At 35.5% G+C, this 17,423-nt stretch overlaps 1 protein-coding gene across 1 annotated transcript in view; it reads right to left on the bottom strand.

Annotated features, from left to right (window-relative positions):
- The window catches only part of PDE3B (phosphodiesterase 3B, cGMP-inhibited), a 93,238-nt gene that overhangs the window by 22,121 nt on the left and 53,694 nt on the right, over positions 1-17,423 (bottom strand). Inside the window, 2 exon segments of the mRNA XM_010286231.1 lie at positions 1,279-1,527; positions 2,418-2,468. Of these exon segments, the coding sequence (XP_010284533.1) occupies positions 1,279-1,527; positions 2,418-2,468 (300 nt within the window).

The following is a 17,423-nucleotide window of genomic DNA, read 5'->3' as shown; positions in this document are numbered from 1 at the left end:
AAGGAAGAGTAGCAAATTCTACTTTTAGGAAGGAGGATAAGAGAATAGCTGTGAAAAAACATAATCTTTCAATCTCACATAATCTTTATAATCAGTCTTCAGCAATGAATATTTTTCATTTCAAAGTATTCTGACTAGCTATATAGAAGTTACCAAAAAAATCAGAAGTTACATTTTCACATTCACATAAATTATATTTTTCATATTGGTATACCAATCCTTAGCAGATTTTAAAAAAATCCACAAAGAAAAACATATGCTGAATGATTATGATTCCTACCCAACTGCTTTCTGTAGATATCCATATGACATTCCAAGGAATTTCATACTGCAGTGACCCTGTAGGATATTCCACAGAGAAATCGGTAGACACTGAGCTTTTCCCCAAAAGCATTTGTCTTGACAATGGTTCCCAACAGACATTTTGCAGGCTGAATCTGGCATGAGGCAGTTTATCTGGCTCCAAAATACTAAGCCAACAAGTTGATCAATTTGGGCCAAGCTGCCCACTGCCTGGAAATGAAAGCAACTACAAGGCAGGGATGTCCCAGACCAGGCTCCACAATAAACAGCTTCAAGCTGTCAATACTGGGCTACCCTAGAATTATTAGCTCTAGTGCACTGCAGCTGAGTTTCTGTATTTAAATGTTTTTCTACCACATTCCTTAACATGTCATATACTAACTGCATTCTTGCTTTCACTTGTTTACCTTAGATAATGGAGAAGTGACAGTAGATTTACACACTGGTCCCATAACATGATGTGCTACACAGAAAGAAGAGATTTTTTTTCCTTTTACATAGCTAATTTGCTTCTGTCTGATGGCTAGTTTGATGTTCAAAAGAGTAAACTTCTTTGGAAAAAAAGTCAATGAAAAAGCCACACTGACAGTAACTGTTAGATCAACAACATGGGAAAATCAAGAAGAGCCCTGTTTGTGTCATATCATGAGAATAAAATATCTTAATTTTGTATTTACTTTCAGGTTTTTTAATCCTGTGTTTATTTTGAGGAATCATGTATTTAGAGTGCATACCAAGTGCTTTTACCTGTCTATCCATCAACTATTGAAAACTTGAATTTGCATTTTAGTATCAATCTACATTTCATTCAATGTGTTTTCACAGCTGGTCTCTTTTGGTCTTAAACATAGTTCAGAAGTACTCAGTAAAGAAGCTACTATCCATACAGGAGCATTCTTTCCAGATAAATTTTCCTTGATCATTTTTTTTTTAAAATTGCAACACACACATGAATGAAAATTGAAGTCATTTGACCTTGAGCAGCTTTCGATCTCCTTTTTCAGATGGATCCTCTATTTCAGCATAGGGGAAGAAACCAGGAAATGGTGTGAATGGACTAGCCTTTGGCCTGCATGTGCCTGAGAAAGTACCAATCAAACTACTAATGCTTCGAAGGGAAGAAATCATTTGAGGTGGAAGGGATGGGTCAGTCAGGAGGTCTGTTAGCATGCTCCGAGCCTCATTTAGTACTGAAAGATCAACTCCATTTCCACTGCCAGCATTCTAGAATAGATGGAAATATTGCAAACTATTAACATGTCAAACCATTCCACAGTATTTTAAGTTTTAAATAAGCATCTTATCCATTGCAAATTTAAAAAAAAAAATATAATATGCATTTTTTTTTCTTTTAAAGAAAATACACACATATTTGGACATCAATTTTTGCAGGGTTTTTTCCCCACAATAAAAAAATATTTCAGAATTCAACATTGGCTTTCAGTTTATTTTTCTCTATGTAAAATAAAGATCTGGTGCCATTTTTTAATCGCAGTTTTTCATTACTGTGTCTGAGAATTAAACTTAGTATTCTATCTCCTCCAGTAATATCAACAGAAATTTTGGTGCCCAAACTGTTGTAAGCCACTTATACAGGTGCAACTTCCACAGGCTCATTACTTTTATTAACCCTGATTCTACTGAAACAAATCCTCACAATTCTGTCAAAAAAGTTATTAGTTTTTATTTGGCATAATTCTCTGAATAGGAACAGCATATTCTCTGAATAGGAATAGCTGATTAGATGCCACCACTGTTATGACAGAGGGGAAGAAAGAAGGAATCAGGAAAAAATGTGAGAACCTGGTAGACCTGACTTTGGCGACTTTGCTGGGGAATCACTCCCTAACCTTATGCTAATGGGTATTTAAAAAAAACAACACTCCCATCTTAATTAGGTTTAAGACTGTTCTCATATACACCACAGAAAGTAGATCCCTGTCAACTTGGTCAGAACTGCTAAATATCAGGTCTCAGCTACAGAGAGGTAGAATGTACTAGGACAACTTAGGTAAATAAAACATCAACAGAAAAACTGAAATCTGACAGTTTACAGTGAACTCTATTCTTTTGTGAAATGTGTTTGAGTATAACTAGATTCATAATACACTGACCTGGTAATAGGGTTTGTACCATTGCTTCAAATCCCAATCCCAAAGTATCATCTGCAAAGAAAGAAAAAAAAGAAAAAAAGACAAGTAAAAAGAAGAGTGATATGCTAATGCTGAAAAACAACAATGGAGTAAATCTTGATTATGTGATGTAATATAAAATGCTTCCCCCTTCATGTTTTCATATGTAACTTAGGCCATTTTCTCAGTTAATGCTACCACAGTAGAAGTCCTAAAGAGGAGTTTGAAGAAATTGCATGCAACAAAGATATCCTGATGACAGAATAATTATATGGCCTTATTTCACTATTTCTGGATTGTTTATAAATTATTTAACATGTGCATTAAATTAAGTGGTGACAGTGCTTTCCTGTTTTTATTCACCTCAACTTATGAAAGCAAATCTATCCTAAAGCCTCCAATTATTTTATAATATTTTTCTTTCCAGAACCATTCAAACAGTAGCAATTTTGTAAATACAGTACAGGACATATCACATTAACATCATATATTTTTAAAAAAGGCAAAAAGCTCCCCAATATCTCAGGTTAAAAATCAGTAATTTTAAAAGCATTTTCTTGCAGGAGGTTTTGTTATGTTTTGCTTGAATATGGTTACAAATATACATGTTCTGAATAACTTTACAAAACCCACCAAACCCACAAAAGAACGTCAGCAACACAATCTAAAGATACTATCAGCTTCAAGTACGTCAACAGCACTCACTTAATTTTTCTTCTATACTGACAAAAAAATAAAAACAATAGACAAGATATGAAATTCAGATGTCTGTAATGTTTCAAAAGCGTTCAGTCTTCGTGACTTCTTGACAGGTTCTAATTATTCTCTGATAAATGAATTCATTTGCACAACATGCATTCACAAATTAAACAAATATAAAGATAACCCTTTTTTTCCTCTTTTCCATAGCTACAGAGCACAAATAAAGTTCCAATACCCCACTAAGTAGTTCATATTCTGCAGTAAGTTTTTCTACTTATTTTTATAGGCAAGAACTATGTTTGGTTTTGTTCCTCTAAGACTAACAGCTCTTTCATGGAGAAAACACAGTGTTCCAGGCTGGCACTTGTCCAGCAGAAGGTGCAGAAAGTGTCGATAAAGAAACACAGGCTGACGTGTCAGCAGTACTCAGGCAAAGGCAGCACTTAAAGGCTCTTTTCCTCTTCTGTTATCTTCACAGAGTTACCATTAAACTATGTTTAAAGTTAATAGTTATGACATCCACTTGCTATGAAAAATAGAGAGATCTATCATTAAGCATGTTCTTAAACTGGGAGTAAGTTATGCTATATCAAAAGTCATATTTGTGTAAAGCAAGCAGATCTCAATCAAGAATTAAGACTTAAAAAAAAAATCAAGAAACTCAAATTCTTAAGTGATCAATCTAGCTACCATCTCCTTATTCATCAATTTTTTTTTTTAAATAAGCATAAGAGATGACTGTTAGCCTGTCAGTGACAAGCATTAAGATAATGATCAACATTATCTCGCCATACCCATTTTGCGTGATGCATTTGGTTTTAGCATGACCATCGTAAAGATGAAGGGGTTTTTCTTCCATAACAAACTAGAATGAGTTGTCCATCTGGGTAGGTTGGGGTTTTTTTTTTTTTTCTTCATTCTCAGGTTTCTCTTTCCAGATTGACATTCATTTACTGTATCAAACATAGGTAAACCTTTTGGTTTTGTTCTGTCCTCCTAAGTAGGGCACAGAGACTGCATTAATCTGCTTCATTGACTTTTGACTCAACCAGCAACAAAGATCAGATGTCCACATGAGTTTTGTTAGTTGTATCAGCAACCTTTGATACTAATGGTCCACGAAGTTGCGTCAGCTTGCTTGCAATCTTGCAACCTCCATGAGGGGACACAAAAGAGGTTTCCCTTCCCCCAGCTCTACTAATATTTTATTTTTCTTTTAAATATGTGTTATGTTAGCTAATTTTATATATTTGTTGTAAATGACATCTTAATAAAATACCTATGCTTTTCCTAACTCCAGAACGTTTTTCTGTGTCAAAACTTTAACTGCAATTACTTTTACAGATGCAACCTCCTTTATTCATCCTTGAAGCCATTGTGAGCTTTTGTGTATATGTATGTACACACAGACACGCTCACATAAGCTATACTGTTATAATTTTGAGTGTCAATCTATACAACTAAAAAGTTCAAAACTTTCCTTTTGGCTTTAACCCTGCTATAGTAAAGAAATAGGCTCAAAGTTGCGGAGGCAGAAAATATTCGATGGAAAGTGTTACTGCTTCATCTTGCATCCCATACTAACCCAGTATCTTACACAAGGTAAGATAATGTGCACAGTTCATGCAAAATCTATTTCCAGTGCAAATAATGGTTTGATATTTTAAATGGCAGGGTACCATTTTATATATGATTTTATTTAAATGAAAAATTTCACAGCTTGGATTCATGACTGAAAATTTTCTGTTGTCATTTAAACCAGAAGATTTGAACTTCTCCATTGATACCAATTTCACAGCAAAGAAACTAAAACAGTTTTGAAAAAAATACAGAACTTAGGTTTACCTGTAGGTTGCCAACACATTGTGTTTTTTTATTCACTATACATCACTGTTAATTAGAGTCATATCTCCTGAGAGAAGACAGGTGTAGTATATTAACACAGCTAGCAGGATACCATAGGCTATATTAGCCATAAAATTTTCAGGGCTCATTCCATGTGCCACATGTTGAAGTAATTAAATAAAGCTGATGAAAATTTTAGGCACAAAGTAGCAATCTCTTCTACTACGCACAATGGAAAAAATGCGTATCACTATACAATGAATATTTTTCCATGGTAAATACAACTTGGTATGCATCTACACTAATCAAATCCTTACCAGTTAATAATGAAAGGGGGGTTATCACCTTTTCTTGGATACTTACAATACACCACAAGATGGCACTCAAATCCAGAAAGCCTCCCCCACAAAAACAAATTTGGGAGAAAGGAACAGAAACCAGCAGCATATTCCTTAACAGACCTTCCACAGAACTGAAATGGTTTGAAGGACAAGGGGGGTGACAGTTTTAAAGGTTGACAGCTGATAAATTCTGCTTCTTCACAAAAACTTCTCTGTTTAAAGAAGAATTCACTCCTTACCATTCTGTTCAGAAACCAACTGTAAGGAAACTGTATTTTGTTTCTTCCTGCCTACCAGACTTAGTTTAATTAGCCTAACCCCATGCCTTGGAGGTTAAATCTGGAATACTAAAAAAGCAGTGGTTTTAGCACTATTTTTGTTGAAAGTTTGTCAAAGCTTTAATTAATTACTGTGGCTCATCAATAAAAGTTACAAAGTATTCCCAGAGTTGCATCAATCTTACAACAGAAGTAAAAAGATACAGTTTATTTTGACTTAATGTGAACAGATCAACAGACCTTAAAATAGGTCTCAGGCAGAGCCTCAGCAATTTTTGATTTTGCAACCATAAGACTTGTTGCAGAAAGATCTGTATTCTGTAATACCAAGATTTTGTAATCCATTGCACTAACAAGCTTCCTCACCTCCTCCAACAAGAAACACCTGATCTAGGAGGGACTCAATTCATAGAAATTCCAAGCCACAACTTAAACCCCTGTTTAGCAACACACACACTTCAGCTTGTGAACATCCATTGACAGTGCCAACATCCCAGCAATCACACAGTTGGGAGCTCCTGTGAAAAATAAAACTGCAGTGAGCTCTGATATTGTAGATGAACTTCCGAAAGGTGAGAATGTATAGCCTCCCCCCCCAGCCATGTATACCAAATTACCAGTCAGCTTGGAGAACTTCTCATATCAGTCTGACTCTAACCCCAGAGTCTCCCAGTCCATCCAAAGAGCAATGATCACACTTGCCTGGTTTTATATAATTGCCTGTCAAGCTGATCGGGGTTTTGAAGGACAGTTAATAAAAACCAAAACAAAAACCCACACACAACACAGTACTATGCCTTGTTCTTTAACAGTCAGGGACTGTATTATGTTTAACTATAGTAATTTAATCTATTTAGCCTATGAAATAAATTTCAACACAGTTAAAAGAAGACAAGCCAGCTTACAAAAACCCTTTAAGTACAAGTAACCTTTTCTGATTTGGCCACAATCAGCCAGTGATGGGCTTAGGTCAAACTGAAACATGTCACTCAAAACAGGCTAAGAGTATCAACAGAGGGAATTTACATCACTGGAAATACTTTTTTTTTTTTTTTTAAAGGCTAAAAAAGTTGTTAAAGCTCCACAGATTCTCCACAGAGTTGCTATTCTGAAGAATGAACTACTATATTTAGTTCTATGGATATTCAGTCAAATCTAAGGAGGTTTAAATATGTATCACACTGGAAATATGCAGGAAAATTAACAGTAGGCATCAGATATTACCCTTTGTTTATATTTTCTCAAACAAAGAAAACAGTATTTCCATATACTCCAGAGGAATTGCCATGCAATACGAACACAAGAATTTTAGAATCAACTTATCTGACACTATTTGTAATCCATCTATTCACTGGGGAAATCAAAAACAAAACAAAACAAAAAAAAAAGAGGCAAAGGCCTTGATTGTTGAATATCAACCCAAGAATTACCAAACCTTAAGGATGGCACTTTTGAAAAGTACATGTTATTAGCAACATCAAAAACATTTATTAAAATAGTACACAAGGTAACAGTAATAAAGGCCTTCCCTAATACAGCTTATAGTTCACACAGCAACAGGAACAAGCAGTATTAATTTTTACAAAAAAGAGAGGGAAAAAAGTGCTCTTCTGAGAAGCTTGCAGCCTAAATAAATTAAAAACAGATGAGAAATGGGAGAAGACAGTCTATGAAAGCCAGTAGAGACTCAGGGGGTTTTGTTTTTAATGATTTTTCTATATAAAAAGTTATCTTTCCTATCACAGGGCAGCCAGCATTTTCAGGGCCTGTAACAGATGTGTCTTTCAGGAGTGAGTAGATGCCACAGAGGGTGGAGTTCTTTTGGATCTTCTTTGCATGAGTGCCACAGCTCCATTTGGATAAAGTCATGTTTGAGGAGTGTTTTAAACTTCTAAAGGTTTAAGCACAATAAAAGCCTACAGGTTTTACTTTTCTCAAGTTATAAGCCACTAAAATTACTACAGAAGTACACTAAGCATTTTTAAACCCTTTTTTTTTTTTTTTTAAACTTTAATGCTCAGCTCTATTTGGCTAGATAACTGTGTAATGATATTTTCAGAATACTTTAACTTATAAAATAAAAAATCATATCATCTTAGCTATTCGAGAATTACTTGTGTTTGTGCAAAGTTATACTGAGGACAATATTCATATTACACAGATTTAAAATCCATGGCTACAAAAAATACTTTAGAGCTTAGAAATCTAAAAATCAGTTTTAAAACTAGACTATAACTACTACATACTATCCATACCCTAAGCTGAAATGTGCACACCGTCTAAGGCCATACACAATTTAAAGATTTGTAACATTGCTGTTTGATTGCCTAAACTAGGTAACTAGAAATTTTTAGTTTCAATGACGATACTTTTCAGGAGAGTCAGCGTGTGCTTTAATGCTTGTTAAGAAAAGAAAACTTGTCCTATTTGACACCAGCCATTCACATTCCATGCTCCAAAAATTTAATGGAGAAAAAATTAGTACAAAAATGAGTTTCTACTTCTAACCGAGTCTTAAGTTGATCAAATATGAAAGATTCCTAGTTGCTAGTAGCATCTGTTTGACACCATTAGGCATTAGCTCCATAAATAAGTACTTCCATAGCAACCAGGCATAGAATTAACTAAACAATGAAACCAACACCATAGCAACTTGATTCAAGAATCAACTCTGTAAAAAATCACCTCATTCACAAGCAAAATTCTACAACCAGATGAGAAACTAATTTATTGTAAAATATGAAAAAGGTTACATTACATATCCATTTATTTTCATGACTGCCTTTCAAACAAGACTGATGCTAGATTCATTGCTTTTGTTTCTAAATTAGTCTTTTGTAAGAGCTTACAATCAATTAGCTTTTTAAACATATGTAATGTAATGATACAAAACCAAACACAGCAGTGTACAACCTAGAAGTCTTGTTTTCTTTATTACGATTTTTTCCCTCTCTGTGTAGAAAAGGTAGATTTTGAAAAGCAGTATGTTATTAAGTAGTTAAGTTGTATTCAATATGCGACTAAAGGTGATGCAACCAAAGAATGACTCTGTCAAAGTAGAGGTAGCGTTATTTAGATAACAGACAATGTTCTGTTGTGAAACCTTGCAGGCCAAAACAACAGCCACTTGAGTAGATTAACGTAATCAAGACAAAATACATCACTTGGAAAAGCATTCAATATGATACCTAAGGCATTTAGAGTCATGACTGTATCTCTCCATCCACTAAACCTTCCCATGAAAATAAATGGCACAGGAGAAAACCAGGATATTTTTGGAATCCTAACACTTATCACTTCCTGGCTCTATACAATTTATTTATCCAAGGTTGTAAAATGGCTAATACATTGCGAAGTCTGCAAATAGCCACAATCTTTGAACAGAAACAGAGTATGCTTTCATGGTTCTGAGGTTTGGATACATGTACTGACGGAAACAGTCTTATCCCTATCCTAGGCCCTGTCATTGACTCTACTAAACTCTTTCATAAAAGGAAGTATCTTCACTTTTTTAAGAAATCTAAAATCTTCCTTCAATGGAAAGAGACTTGCTTCCACTTAATTGCTTTAGCAAATACAATTGTATACATTAAACAGTACCTGCAGCGTATTTGGCTGGACACATAAGAGCAACACTGGAACATACAGGTGTCTGGCCATGATAATGTTTTCACCAGACTCCACAGTATTCTGATCTTCCCTGCAAACACAAATCTTTGACAAGAGCTGCACCTAAGTAAACTTTAACAAGTCACTTTAGAGTCTTCACATGTTTAGTTATGGTTTTCAGTAACTTTGTCCTCAGCACAGATACAAAACCAGAACAAAAATGCTCCACTGTTATGCTAAAGTTTCAAATAAGCCTTCAGCAGACTTATTCTTCAAGTTAATATTACTCCCTGCAAGTGGTAAAATATTTTGTGTTTGGTTGGATTTTTGTTTCTCTGGTTGTGTTTGTTTCATTTGTTTATTTTTAGAGAGACATGCTACTTCTGCTTTTGTAACCAGGAGTATCAGCAGGTCAGCTTCTTTGCTGTAGAAAGTTTTTAGTTTTCTTATTGCTTCTTTTTAATCCTTTTTAATATTCGTAATTTTAAAATCTTCCTTTTAATATTTTTTAAGATCTTCAAATGTTTCAAAAAGGTTCTAAAAGGTGTTTTGTCTATTAAGGGAAAGTAGGAGGGGGTTCTTCTTATGTAGGTAAAGAAAAAAACTGGCTAAAACCACACTTAGGTCATTTCCTGTTCCTTCTAGGTTTTGTCAGACTTGCACGTCAGAGTAAAGGCCAACCAGTAATTTATGGCAACTTGGGGGAGGGAGGGCAGAGGAAAAAAGCCTGCTATGTGCAGATCCTTTAATTGCCTATTATAAGCATTTTCCTTTAGAGCATGTGGTTCTAATCACCATCAAAGGAAAGAAACAGTGCTAGGTGGATTACTGCTCTCATCCGGTACAATTGCTTCGGTGTTCTGGCATTCTGTACTTTTACTGTCATCCAAAACCTAAAACAGTTTTTTAAAGTTGTGTTCATTTTACAAAATGCAAAATCTAGAAATTGCTCCCAAATCATCCTTTTCACATTTACCTATTGACGTTATTTTACAATTATACATAGTAAAAGCCTTTACAGCTGTGTTGACACACTGTTAATGTATCGGAGAAAGCAACCTTCAATTTTATCTTTCTGCAGTAGAAGGATATGCACAAACCTTATGCTGAAGCATTTTGCTGTATGCTTACATATTCTTAATGCAGTAGCTAAAAACACCTGCTAGAGATTAACCAATTTCCTCCTCTATTGACAAATTTTTTCAAGAGTTCTTTTCCACCTATTACACTAGAGATATAGGAATGAATCTCACATCGTTTTCTTTTCAGCAAACAAACAAAGAGAAACTATTTCATATGACTACAAATGTTGTTTTTCTTCAGCACTGAGCTGAAGGAGATACTGATTTTTTCACAAAGATTTTTATCACAAATTTCTCTTTAAAATCTCGTAAAAATACTTACTTTTCTTCGCTCTTCCCAAGTCCCCCTCTAAAACAAGAAGCTTAAAATTAAGCTGTACAACTCTCTCAACCAAAAATTATCACGAGTGTGAGAACAGTTCACATCAAATTAATTAGACCAAATGATCATCTAGTCCAGTATCTTGCCACTGACAACAGCAGCCACCTCAAGATAAGAATATTCTTAAGTAAGCAGTACTAATTCTCAGAATAGTCTTTCAGTCTCAGCAACACAGCTCAAGGAGCCATATGTTGTATGCTTTTGTATTTTATAAAAGTCAATAGATTTTTCACCTTTGCATTTCTCTGATCATCTTTTCAGAATGCATGTAAACCTCTGACAGATCCAGTATCATACATAAAGGCATTTCACAACATAAATACAGATCATGCAAAGTTCCCGTTCATTCCGAATCTGTCAATGCCGAATTCATACAGTGAGGAAGCAAACAATCAGCAACACTTTCATGCAGTCTAACCCACCAGAAGATTTGTTTTTTGAAAAGCTTATAGTTGTTCTCCAGCTAACTTCAGGCACAAGACACAATTTTTTTCAGACCGTGAGGCTATGTTTTCAAAACTCCCAGGCTAGTTCATTCAGAGACACAGCACCTTCAGAAACCTCTAATTCACAAAACACCACTGCTTTTTTATTTGATTGCATTAGTTGTTGTCTTAAAGGATTTTTATTTACAAAATTGCCACATGGTACAAGCTTTACACAAATCAGTGTTGTTTTCTTTCAATAACTTATCCAACCAAGGAAGATGATGACCCAAAAAGAAAAATTACAAGGACTGAAGTTAGGGAAGTAAGCTGAAAGAAAGTGGTCAAGAAGCCAAAGAAGATATTATGTCATAAAGGAAAGCAAATATTGCTGCAGTGCTGTGGTTGGAAGTTATACATGGAGACTGAACTAACTAAATCCTCAATTACTCAAGCTAAAGGATTAAAAGCAGTAATTTAAAAACAGATGAGAGTGTAATTATGAGTCTGATTACAAGAGCAATTGTGTTAGCAAATGTTAAATCAGTATTAAAAAAAAAAAATTAATGGACAAGTTTCTGATTGAAATGCCAGGAAATACAAGATGAGTTCTCTTGAGGGAAAAATACTGAAATGATGAAGAACGTAAAACAGATTGCTGTCAGAAATAAAGAAAAAGGGAATACAAATTGGTGCATTCTACAGAAAGTACCAATTTCTCTAATGTATTCATGTTAAATAGTACTTTAGTTGCCAGCATTGTAAGCATTTGAGAAAAAACTCAAATGGCAGCAGGTTTGAAAAAAATGTAGAATTTTTTTTCCATGTAGTAATGTTGTGATACTGTGCTAAATGAAAAAAAAAACCAAAAAAAAACCGAACAATGATACCTTCCCACTTGTTGTAACATTAGATGATGACTCAATTAAATAAAACTACTTGGGGAGATCCAGTTTGTCGCCCAAATAGCGAGTCTTGCATAGGTAGCTGTTTATATCATGCTTATCTTGCACGTGCAAAGCGAATAAAGAAATCACCACTAGCAGTACAGGGAGGGTCGCATGCACTGACCCACCTTGCCTTGTGATAAACTCATCCATCTGGGAAGAGAGTATGCAGTCAGACACCTCTGGTAGTTGTTAGCAGTTACTAATCTTGTGAAAAAGCTCTCTATGAAAAGACTGAGGGATGAACAATCTCTTTGTCCCACAATCAACATCTCCAAAACTACAGGTTCTTTTTTTTCATTGGCCTTTTCATGAGTTATGTTCCATCCTGCTGTTCAAGCTATCACAAGACTCTCCCACACTTGAGGACGTAACTGTGCCACCTACTATAAGCAAAGGTAATAGAAAATCATATCCAAAAGCCTGTTTTCACTCCAGTGTTTTGAATGACTCTCTAAGTCACTTTGCTACCATGTTCATAGAGCACAAGTTACAATTATGTACAACATTCTTATTGCAAAGGTTTCTAAATACAGGCATATGAAATTCTAACACAGAAGAGAACTGTGAAAAACAGTGACATTGACTTATTCCTTATTCTAAGTAACTTACTGACTTTTGTTTCTATAATAGGCTTTCCTATGATTTTGATGAGTGAAATGATACCCTCTCCCTGCTCCGCGCCCCCCCCCCCAATCAAACCTCACGATGTATCAGGTTGATTTGATCTTAAAAATACTCAGACTTAAAACAATTATTTTTTTTTTTCATTTTGGTAGCATGACTCAAATAGAGAAACTAATACGAAAGAAGGAGGTCAAGATGGGTCAAGTGTCTTCCAGTGAGTGTCAGACAGTAAGAATAGCTCACCAGCCTTTTCTATACAAGCAGAAAAGTACTGGTATGTTCCTTTAAACTGCAAGACATTTTTAGCAAAAGCATTACAATAGTGAAAATTACATAAATGCCTACAGAGTACAACATTGGTAGTGAGAATATAGTTTGCCATTTTGGTCAAGTGCTATTTACAATAAAGTTGCAGTGTAGCATACCAGATAAACCCATCAAATATTATAAATGCACGCAAAGTAACTTTTCCTTGGGGAACACCACTTTTTTTTTAATTTCTCATCCTTTTTCCTAATAGCCTTTAATGTGTTTGCTGCAAAGTAACTTTTCCTTGGGGAACACCACTTGTTTTTTAATTTCTCATCCTTTTTTCTAATAGCCTTTAATGTGTTTGCCATCAAGTCTCTTTCAGATTAGTTTTCAAAATAGCTATTAATGAGATGAACCTATCAAAAAAGGGTCTACACTCATCTGTGACTACGGCTGTGTTATCAACAAATTCAACTCTCGACTAGCATCTCCTAGAATTTACACGCTTTGTTTTTGTTTTTTTTTAAAGCAGAACAAGAGAAAAATACCTAGAATTTAAAACTAACGCTGACCATTGAAAAAACATAGTATGCCAAGATTCTTAGCAATATCTGACTAGAAAAATACTGTCCCAATGAGGCAATCGGAAAAGCTTTTATGACACCTATCAGACCACTGTCACTGGCTATTCCATTTTAAAAAAACCCTCATAATCTTTATGAAAAAGGCAAATAATTTTATCATTATTCCTTTTTTTTTTTTTTAAACCAAAAGCTATACACCTCATGTTTTAAAAGCAAAGAGTTTTTCCATTACAGGAATTATAGATTTCATTTTAAAATTAATATATATAACAAGTATCTTCTACATAATTTAATTAGAAGCTTTGCACTGAAATGTACCAATTAGAATTTTTCTCTATTTGAGTATTTTTAATGTATCAGTTAACTTATGACATTCAAAATGTATTTATTCATCAAATACCCTTGTAAAGCACATACAAACCAAACCAGGAGATAGACTGTCCAAAATAAATAATCAACTATTTAATCATGCCTGATCCAACACATGAAAGATAAGATTTTATTCTAGTAACCTTCAAAGGAGTAAAATCTGTACAATGTGATATAACCAATCACAAGTTGTGTCCTGTACCACAGGACTGGAAACCAGCAGCTATAACATCAGCTTTTAAAGGGATCCAGAAGAATGTGGGGAAACTGTCAGAGGAAATGGAAAAAAACTGGGAGGACAAAAAAAGAAACCCCACAAAATGAATTTGTAGATGCACTATTTAAGTGAAACATTGACAAAAGTCAGTAGGACTTTCATACATGAATACCATGCCCAAGAAATCTACTGGACTCTTTGAAACAGACTGCACACACCAATAAAAGTGAATCAGTCTGCCAGTGTACTTTGATTAAAAAAAGACAAACACAAAAAAAAACTTTTACATGGCCTCCCATTAATGCTCCTGAAGAAATCACATTTACATGGGAAGAAAGGGATGGCTCTCCTCTCAAGTAGCAATTTGTTAAAACATAGAAAATAAAGAATAAGAGTAGAAAGTTCACAAAAATTGAAAAAAATTGACAACAGAAACTTCCTCAAAGATTCAAGCTGGGATCTATCTTAATCAACCCACTCAAAATTAATTGAAGAGGCAATAGAAGTCTGAGGTGTCAGCATTCACTGATGAAAAAATTCCTGAGGATAGTCAGAAATAGAGTTGATTGTGAAAAAGCAACAAAAGATCTTAATATATCAAGTAAATAATACATTGCTAAAATTCAGTAGTAACTAATGAGTAAATGCTGAGAACCAAAATAAATTTTAACTATTTATATAGAAACTGGGCTCATACTACATCAATAGCAACCAGGAAAGAGATCTTGAAGTCATTTGCATCAGCTCAATTCTCAAAGAAGTTAAATGAAATATTAGAAAAGGAACATCAAGCAATACAGAAAAAACACTGTTGCTTGCATAAATCCATGCTGCACCCACAGTCTGAGTGCTGCATGTAGATACAGAAGTATAGAAGAAATAAAAAAGGACAGGCTAGTAAGAGGAGGCAAAGATATGGAGCAGCTTCTAATGTGAGGAGCTACACAGACTGGGATCCCTCAAGCATGAGGAAGAAGAGGGTTGTAACACCACTCTGTAGTTACCAATGTTATGGTGAAGGTAAACACGGAATGGTTTGTCAGTACTGTTCACAAGCACGTGAATGAGGGCCATGTAATTAGATCATCTGGCAGCAGGCTTAAAACAAGCCAAAGGAGGTGTCTCTCACACTCTATATAATTAAATTATTGCAATTTAAATAAATAAAATCATTGCTGTAGCTTTTTACAGAAACTAAATGTAACTAAAGATGTTAAAAAACCTTCAGAGATGGATCAATCCATGGCTACTCACCACAGCCCAAACATACCCTCTAGCTAAGGATGGCCCAAACTGTAATTTGACAGAACAGAGGGGAAAAAACCCACTTCTGAAACAAATGCTACTACTGACTATAATTAAAGATAAAAAGCTTGGGCTGGGTGGACCAGTTTGATATCATCTCCAATTAATGTAAAATGAGTAATTACAAAAATGGACCCATCTTAGCAATTTTCCTGGTTGCATCAAACTACTATCCTTTCGTACACTTGGGAAGTTTACTTCTGAGGCCTGGTTATGGAGTTGCTTCTCTCAGCCATCTCTGTCTTTGAACTACAAGTCTCCATCTCCTTTCTGTAAATCTCATTCTTCCTCCACTCTTGTAGTTTGGAAGCTTCTCCTCTTCTGCCCCCACCCCATATGCTCCCAAGGGCAGCAGCAGTCTCCTACTCCCTCCAGAGTTCCACATGACTCAGTCATTCCCTTTAAAAGAAATTTAAAAATGTAAACAAGTCTGGTGGATAGTATATTATGGCTCAAAGACTTAATAAGGCTTAATGCATTTGTTCTTTTTGCAGAATTGACACTAATGATCTAGCCCTCCTCCACCAATAACTATGTACCTTCTTGAAATCTTAAATACAAGAGAGATCAAAGAGCTTGAAAAACCTCCATCACATCTTCTTTTAGTCTTTCTATATTTTTATATATATGTATATCCATGTTTATACATATATATACACAAAAACTCTACAGAAGTGGGTATATAAACTATCTAATCACTTTATGAGAGTTTCCTAAAACATTCCATTGCACTAACAGTATTATCACCTCTGTCATAGTAGAGCATGAGCAATCTAAGTAACACAACAAAATAAATGAAGAAACATGCTAAAACATCACCTTGCATAATGCTCACAAAATCCATATAAAAAGTAAGCCACAGAACTTCTGCTTTTTCATTTAACACATCTCAACTTTATTTCTCTTTACACTTTCAAAATGTGAATATTGGACTGGTAGCTAAAAATAATCGGGAAGGTTTAACAATAAGGACAAATAAGGAGAAGAGCAGCACTTCCAGCAGCACAGATCTTCAAGTAACAGAATGCAACATCAAATATGAAACAAACACAAAACTGAACCAAGCTGCAGACAGCAAGCCAATAAAGCTGAGAACTTGCTTACAACCATACTTCACTAAACAAGATGATTGTTTTTCTATGATTTCTATGATTCTGTGAATCTCTTATCAGCACATCCAATCATAAAATCATAGAATAGTTTGGGTTGGAAGGGACCTTTAAAAGTCAACTAGTCCAAGCCCCCTGCAATGAGCAGGTTGCTCAGTGCCCCAGTCCAACCTGACCTTGAACGTTTCCAGGCATGGGGCATCTAGCCCCTCTCTGGGCAACCTGTGCCAGTGTTTCACCATCCTCATTGTGAAAAACTTCTTCCTCGTATTTAGTCTTAATCTACTGGGCTGCAAGCACACATTGCTGGCTAATGTGCAGTTTTTCATCCACCAGTAGCCTCATATCCTTCTTGGCAGGCTGTCTCTCGATCCCTTCATCCACCAGCCCGTACTGATATCGGCTTGCCCTGACCCAGGGGCAAGTACCGATGCACTTGGCCTTGTTAAACCTCATGAGGTTCACAAGGGCCCATTCCTTGAGCATGTCCAGGTCCCTCTGGATGGCATGTTGTCCCTCAGGCATGTCAACCACACCACTCAGCTTAGTGTTGTCTGTAAACGTGCTGAGGGTGCACTCGATCCCACTGCCCAAGTCATTGATAAAGATATTAAAAAGTACTAGTCCCAATATGGATCCCTGAGGGACACCGCTCGTCACCAATCTCCATCTGGACATTGAGCCATTGACCACTACTCTCTGGATGCGATCATCCAACCAATCCCTCATCCACCAAACAGTCCACCCACCAAATCCGTATTTCTCCAATTTAGAGAGAAGGATATTGTGAGGGACCGTGTCAAAGGCCTTACAGAAGTCCAGATAAATGACATCTGTAGCTCTTCCTTTGTCTGCTGCTGTCGTCACTCCATCATAGAAGGCCACTAGGTTGGTCAGGCAGGACTTGCCCCTGG

This window comes from Phaethon lepturus, unplaced genomic scaffold, assembly GCF_000687285.1.
Source record: "Phaethon lepturus isolate BGI_N335 unplaced genomic scaffold, ASM68728v1 scaffold15784, whole genome shotgun sequence".
Taxonomy (NCBI): domain Eukaryota; kingdom Metazoa; phylum Chordata; class Aves; order Phaethontiformes; family Phaethontidae; genus Phaethon; species Phaethon lepturus.
Note: the sequence above shows the minus strand (reverse complement) of the source record. Positions and strands in the feature narration are given on the sequence as shown.